This window comes from Hakea prostrata, chromosome 1 (assembly GCF_041222555.1).
Source record: "Hakea prostrata isolate BN-2017 chromosome 1, UWA_Hpros_2, whole genome shotgun sequence".
Taxonomy (NCBI): Eukaryota; Viridiplantae; Streptophyta; class Magnoliopsida; order Proteales; family Proteaceae; genus Hakea; species Hakea prostrata.
Genome location: NC_142600.1, coordinates 68,488,611 through 68,495,732, shown reverse-complemented (window position 1 = coordinate 68,495,732; position 7,122 = coordinate 68,488,611). Strand labels below are relative to the sequence as shown.

The 7,122-nt window shown below is 41.3% G+C and overlaps 1 protein-coding gene across 1 annotated transcript; it reads right to left on the bottom strand.

Moving 5' to 3' along the window:
• LOC149029567 (acid beta-fructofuranosidase-like) lies at positions 1-5,663 on the bottom strand. The gene is made up of 7 exons (XM_089141954.1): positions 5,173-5,663; positions 5,003-5,011; positions 1,567-2,426; positions 1,313-1,474; positions 957-1,192; positions 632-719; positions 1-466 (listed from the first exon to the last, which is right to left on the bottom strand). The coding sequence occupies exons 1-7, from the start codon at positions 5,579-5,581 to the stop codon at positions 272-274; spliced, it is 1,959 nt and encodes a 652-aa protein (XP_088998080.1). The 5' UTR covers positions 5,582-5,663; the 3' UTR covers positions 1-271.
• Positions 5,664-7,122: the final 1,459 nt, after the last annotated feature.

Here is a 7,122-nt window from a genome sequence, read left to right as displayed (position 1 = left end):
GCTCATCCAAGAATTAAATAAAATTTAGCTTCAAACTGTTCTCAATGACTCGAGCCATCAACAATTAAAGACATTTATAGATACTGGAAAAATATTTATTCACTTGGTTACAAGCAAAAATTTCTACATATGCTTCCATCTGGATTCAATAGAAATCGCCAATGTATAGGAACATCCTTGGCAAACTAATGGCAGTTGCCTGACACAAAAATGGGATGAGATCATACAAAATTATACAAGAAGAAAGCCAGTGCTGAAATGTTGTGTCTTCTTATTGATCAAAATAACGTCTAATGGATGCAGAATCCATTTTCCATATCTTGAGGGAGGCAGTAACACCAGAACCAGTGGCATTGTTGAAAAGGAAAAGCCGGGCTTCTCCATTTATCGCCATAGTTGGATAAACCCGCGATGTGATTACCGTTCTCCCACCTTGAGCGAAGCTTTCCACTATGGAATGATCAACCTGAGTTGGCGAAACAGTGTTAATTAGCAGACACAAAGGAAATACGAGTTAATGGTAATGATGACTGATAAATAAGCTATACATGTTCAAAAACACACATTACCACAGAGTAATGTTTTCTACTACACTATATGCTTGCATAATTGAAACCAAATAATAACTCACCAATAATCTCATGGTTAGTTTTTCGCCATCAAGGACAGGAACTGTGCTTCCATACACTTGTTTACCCACATCATTGGCCTTAGAAGACCTGCAGAAGACAGTGAATTTCATTTATTTATAGGAAAAAGATTCATGCTTAGTCTTTGAACAACATTGCTAAGATGTGGGGAGTTAAATAGAGTTAACCAATGCTTAAGTTTTTGGTTTAGACACTAGAACATCCATGTAATGGTCAACAGATTAGAGAGGTTGACCACGCTATCCTTGAGGAGCTTGGCTTAGTTCGGCAAATGGAAGAAAGACTAGGAAAGAAGCAAGAACATACCTTAACTCATCACTGCAAAAGAAGGTCTTGACATTGCCATCAGTACCCTTAGCTATGTAGAAATACACAGGGGTCTGCTCGGTGAGATTTTTGTCCGCAAGAACCACTAGACCAAACGGTCCCAATGCACCCCTTCTGGCAGCTCCACCACTGGTGCTGCATTCGTATCCAACATCAGCTTCAACAGTTCCCTCCAAAGCCGCCTTGTCAATTTCAAAGTCAGCCGATATGTCCAACTGTTAACACATCACCAGACGAATAGAGGATTCTCCCCTTGTAAGCTGCTGTTGTACATTGCACTCGAAATCCTTAAATGAAAGAAGCTCACAAAAGAAGAAGAAGACACAGTTGGGTACCTGTGTGGCTTCACCGATGTCAAGAGGTACTACTGATCCAGCCTTAACCTTCACTTTGCTGAACTCTTGGCTACTAATCCTCAGGCTCTCCAGCTCCTCCACTGGCCACTGAAGAATATTGCTCCCTGTCTTTTTGTCGAACACCACAGTCCTCGGAATATTCTGCAATAAGTAACAATACCCACAAGCCTTAATCTCTGATACAAATACCCAGTGTTTCAGATATGGAGAAGAGATGAAGAAATTGACCATACCTGAACAGAAGACCAACCCTTGTTAATGTCTGCATTTTCGCTGTCTGTCTCACCAATCCAACCCCACAAAATCCTCCTCTGCTTGTTCTGATCGTAGAATGTCTTTGAAGCATAATACTTGCCGTAATCGTACCGCATTCCGATGCCGACATCGATCTCTGGATTGTCCGGCGTCCATTTGTTGTTTGCCAGATCATAAGTTCCGAGCGCATAGTAATCGTTCTTGTCGTCGTCAAGGCTGGTCTTGAGGACATGCTTCACTCCGGCGCCGTTAACCGACGTGTCGAGGCCGTTCTCTTCGGTGGTCGAAACAGGGTAGAAGTCCACACACTCCCACATTCCGGTACCGGCGACGCCGTGGAGGATGCCGTCGACGAGGTCGTAGGAGCGGAAGTCTTTGGTTTCGTAAACCAAAGCGATCCCCGTGGTATTAACCTTGGACCCAAGAGTGAGCCGCCAGGTTTGGTCCGAGTCGCAGAACCAGGCCGTAGTTGGGTCACGGAAGTCTTTTAGGCCAATTCCTGATGGTGGCAACATGACCGGGTTTACGGGGTCCTTGACCCATTCGAGGAGGAGAGGATCGGATGGGTCGGCCGGGTACGCGAGATTCTGAACCTGAACAGATTCATTGGTTGAACCGGTGTAAAGCATGAAGATGGTGCCGTTGGGTAGAATGGTGGCCGAACCGGTCCAAACTCCATTGATGTCGTACCAGCGATCAGGGACCATAGCCAAGGGTAGGTGCAACCAGTGGATCATGTCCTTTGATATGGCATGTCCCCATGTTATGTTCCCCCAAATTGCACTGTCTGGGTTGTATTGGTAGAACAGGTGATACCACCCCTTGTAGAACAATGGTCCTGCAATTTTTATCAATTTCAGCTCTTTCTTGAGATATCTTCACCACACAATAGGTGGGGGATTCAAGTTCATTCTTCTGAGATGCGAAATCATATCTAAACAATCTTCATGTATGTGAATACATGTGAGGCATTCAGATAAAATCCATTAGAAGTGAATCCCAAACGATGAATTTCATCTAGATGCTTCACATGCATTCACGAGAATCCTCGCATACGTGACTCTTTATTGCATTCTATATGAAACCCATGCCATGAAACGAGAGATATATCATACATGACTAGTGTATTATGTGGGTTTATCATTTATGCATCGACATCACAAGGTGGGGGATTCATTTCTAGACGTAGAATCATATTATATCCAAAAAATCATCATGTATGAGAACGCATGTGAGGTGTTTCACATAGAATCCATTAGAAGTGAATCCCACATGATGAATTTCACCTAGATGCTCACATGCCTTTGCATACATGAATATTCATTGGACTCTATGAAACACATGCATAGAAAGATGAGACCCATAATTTATATAAATATAAATCTACTCTTCATTTTTCAGGGAAGATCAACACAATCTAAGTAGAGGTCTATGCTTTCTTCACACTATTTCAGTACACATTAAGTGTGTAAAATCCAAATCATCTCTCCTAATTGAGTTTGTATCCCCCCAAATAATTTTAACCACAAAAACAGATGAAACTCACAAATAAAAAGTTATAAAAAAATTTAAGAGGGTGAGACTCACAGTGAATACCCTGTGCCCCTTTATATTCGTAGTCAAAAAGTGTCCAAGAAGCAAAAAAGTGCCCTCCATTAGGAGAGTCCCTAATAGGGAGCACTTTGTGCTACTCGGACGCTTGTTGACCACGAACAAGGGAGGTGACAGGGTCCTACTGTGGGTTCCACCCCTCTTAAATTTTTTTAATTATTTTTCATTTGTGGGCCTCACCTGATTTTGTGATTGAAAAATATAAAGAGATAAATATGTGCTTCCCATTAAGAGGCGTTCATGTGGGATACACTGGGGTTCCATCTATGACCTATTTTATCACCTCTCAGAGATAGACTCTACTTATAATGTACGGTGAAAAAAATATAAAGAGAACACATCCCAGATGAGTCCGAATCAGCTCTCCGACGGCTTTCCGACCACAAAAACAGTGAGACCCATGGTGAAAAACATTTTTTTTTTAAATTATTTTTTCACCCGTGGACTCCACTGTGATTTTGTGGTTGGAAAGCCGTCGTTTGTGCTCCCCCGACGGGAAGATGATCCCGATCCCAGACCGCTACAGTGGTAGAAGATCCAGCCACTAGATATTGACAAATGGACATCACAAAGTGGCTACGAACTATAATAATAATATGAACTTAAAATGATAATAATGGAGGTCACCATCATCATGGACTCAGTCATTAGAAACGGAAATTTCCTATCCGCCACTCACCGGAGAGTAACGTGATCGCCTATGAAGTCAGAACTCACATGAACGATCGATCGGCGTTCAATTACTATTATCTTTTTGGTTTTTAACTTAATTTTTATTCCCACCACACCATGGGTCAAGACTTCACAAGTGGAACAGAGAACGGATGGATCTCCATGGTTTAGATTCTGATTCAGATGGGATCAGAATTCACTGAAGCCAATCTGATCCAGAGGCGATTTCACTGGGCAGCAACACGCATAGAGTTAAAAGATCTTTATCTATCAAATAGAGGTCTCAGGTCTGAGCTCTCTTTATACATATTAGGATAGAATTTATATAAGATCCACTAAAGGTCTCACCTCTAATTTATTTTATCGAATTTAGAATTAGATTCCACGACTAATGAGTGGTAAAAAATGTAAAAAAAATGCAGATCTCTATGCTAGGAGTCTAGATCACCCCATGTCAGGGCAGCAAATATTGTTCTCCTAATACATTTTTACCACACAATAGGTGATGAACCCATGTCTAGGTGCTGATAAAATAATTTAGTAGCGCGACCCTCATTTGGTCTCACATGAACCCCACCCCTATTATGTGATGAAGAAGCATCAAGGAGTAGTATTTGCTCTTCTCACACTTGTCCACCACATATTAGGAGAGGGTCTATGTAAGACCCACTGAAAGTTTCATCTCTGAATAATTTTATCAGATTCAGAAATAAATTATACATCTAATGTGCAGTGGAGAAATGTGAGGAGAACACAAGACCTCTATTTTAGGAGTCAAGATCACCTCCTCGTCGAAAAAGCACATACTGTTCCCCTGACGCTTCTTCACCACACAATAGGTGTGGGGCCCATATCTGAATACTGATAAAATAATTCAGAGATAAAACCCTCAGTGAGTCTCACATGAACCCCACCCCCATTATGTGGTGAATAAACGTCAAGAACAGTACATGCTCCCCCGAATAGTGAGGTGACCCGAGGGGACCTATTCTTGTTAACAAAGGCAGCTCATCCCTGTAATTTCCCTTTAACCTCCGAAACCCTACAAAGTGATCCATCCCAATGGAATCTCATTTTTTTTTCTACAGGCATGTAGAAGGAAGGAGAGTGTAGCGAAGATCAGAGACTTACCATTAGGATCTGAAGCCGGAACGATCAAATTTCGCCGCCGAATTGATCAAGAAGACAGAAAAAGATCAGATTAAGGTTAGCGAAATGAACTACTAGCGTTGTCTGATTGTTAATTAAAAGAGATTTTAAGACAAAATCACAGGAAAGCAACGACGAATGGTGTCACCTACCATTCATCCAGTTCTTCTCCGGCTGGAAATGGAATTCAGTTCTCTGCCAAGAAAGCATATCGTTAGTCCACGAGTATCCGACGCCGTCGCCGGAGGAAAGTTTGAAAGCCTTCTCCGACACACCCTCTGCCACACCTCGAGACACCGGTTCTGAAATCGCCGACGCCGGCGATGAACTACTTCCGGCTTTAACCACTTCTTGGTTCTCCGATCTCCGGCTTTCCATGGTCAAAGCCATCACGAACAAGGCAAGGAGAAAGACGGAAATCAAGATCGAGGCGAAAACCCTCATGGGTCTCCGGCGAGATGACGGAATCTCTGATTGTGATTCCTCATCCGGCAGCGGAGCATAAGAACATGGAATTTCGTGTTCGAGATTAAGATCTCGACGAGGAGGAGCGTCTTCCATGGCCGGTGACGTTGGTGGTGGTGGTGGTGCAGGTGCAGCGAGACGGAGGAGAAAGGGTACGGTGATTTACGGCCGGGCAGGATTTTATATAGTTTTGAGAGACTCGAAAGGGGAGATTTTAAATTATGAAGGAAGAAGGGTATCATGTGTATGTGGGGCCAGGGAGGGAGCACTGAGTTATGAGCTGGGAAAACTCGGAGCGTGTCAGAGATGGGGCAGACTCGTGTATTTGTGTCGGAATCCGATTCGCATAGGGATGATGGGTCGTTTTCAGGCGCTGATTTGGAATGTGTCGGAACAGGATTGGCGGGATTTCCATAATATCGGAGAGAAGGTGGGCCCTGTCACGTTATTTGTTATGGAATCTTTTAGTCTGAATCTGGATACTTCTTCTAATGTCCTCATCTCCACTCCTTTGTTATCTAAAATAGAGAGATGAAGATGGACGTCTTTGTGGGCCACCACATGGACCCTACGATACTTGTTGTGGCCCTTACTTCATAATATCACACAGCAACTTCTTAATTAATGAAGGTTCTAGTGCCGACCATTTGTATTTTGAAATTATAGATCACTTGTTAAGCGTTGGAACTAATATTATAATTAGAGAAAGGAAAATTTCGAGTTAGGAATTTGGAATTCCTATACATCCGGATCTCGGTCGGAAATTGTGTTTTCCTCATATTTTTCTAATTTGAATCAGAGATGAGTCTTCCTTATAAACAGACACCATTTTCCTGATTTTCTAAAATTTGCCTAAAGATATATCCCACCGGCCTAATTTTCACTCGTGAAATAACAGCACTTAGCTCCTCCTATGTCATTGATTTATTGAAATTTTCCAAAAGAGACCCTTCTGTCATTTTTTCATGTGTAAAATAGCAGTAGTTGACCCTCTTTTCATTTGATTTTGTTATTTTGTTTTCCTTCGCCTCCCCAACCAATTAAATTTTCTCTACTTTTAAAATATATAGTGAAGAGGTATGAGGAAAGCACGATGCTCTACCTGATGAAGTAAAAGATCAAAACTCCATTACTATTTGGTAGACCTATAAATGGGTAACTAAAATTCAACTCCAAATTTGCATTCGTATTCGTTTAAGGGTATCTATATCTGGAATTTTTCTTACCCAACAATATATGTATCGGTCTGCTAAGTAACCAAATTCGGGTTAGGATAATTCCTTATTGGATCGGATAATATTCGGATAAACATTTATCCTGATAGAGTAAAGTATTCAACTTTTTTTTCTCTGAGAAAGTATAATAATTGGATTCGGAAACTAGTAATCGGTAATCGGATAATTGGAAATCGAAAATTATCCAGTTAGAGTAAAATATTAAACATTTTTTCTCTAAAAAATGGTTGATAATCGGATTTGGAAACCAGTAATCCGTAATTGGAAATTGGAAATCCAAAAAAAATTGACAATAACCAATCAATAATCGGATTATTATCGGATATTCGATAAAGTTCCAGATTTGAATTCAAATGCCTTCTCTAAATTTCTGTCGGATTCAGATTCGGATAAAGTTTTGCT

Bases quoted from the DNA above. Each gene is read 5' to 3' on its own strand.
- LOC149029567 (XM_089141954.1), bottom strand. From the start codon at position 5,581: ATGGAAGACGCTCCTCCTCGTCGAGATCTTAATCTCGAACACGAAATT. The intron at 720-956 runs GTATGTTCTTGC...TGTCTTCTGCAG, and splicing joins TTTTGCAGTGATGAGTTAAG to GTCTTCTAAGGCCAATGATG. The intron at 467-631 runs GTGAGTTATTAT...TCGCCAACTCAG, and splicing joins AACTAACCATGAGATTATTG to GTTGATCATTCCATAGTGGA.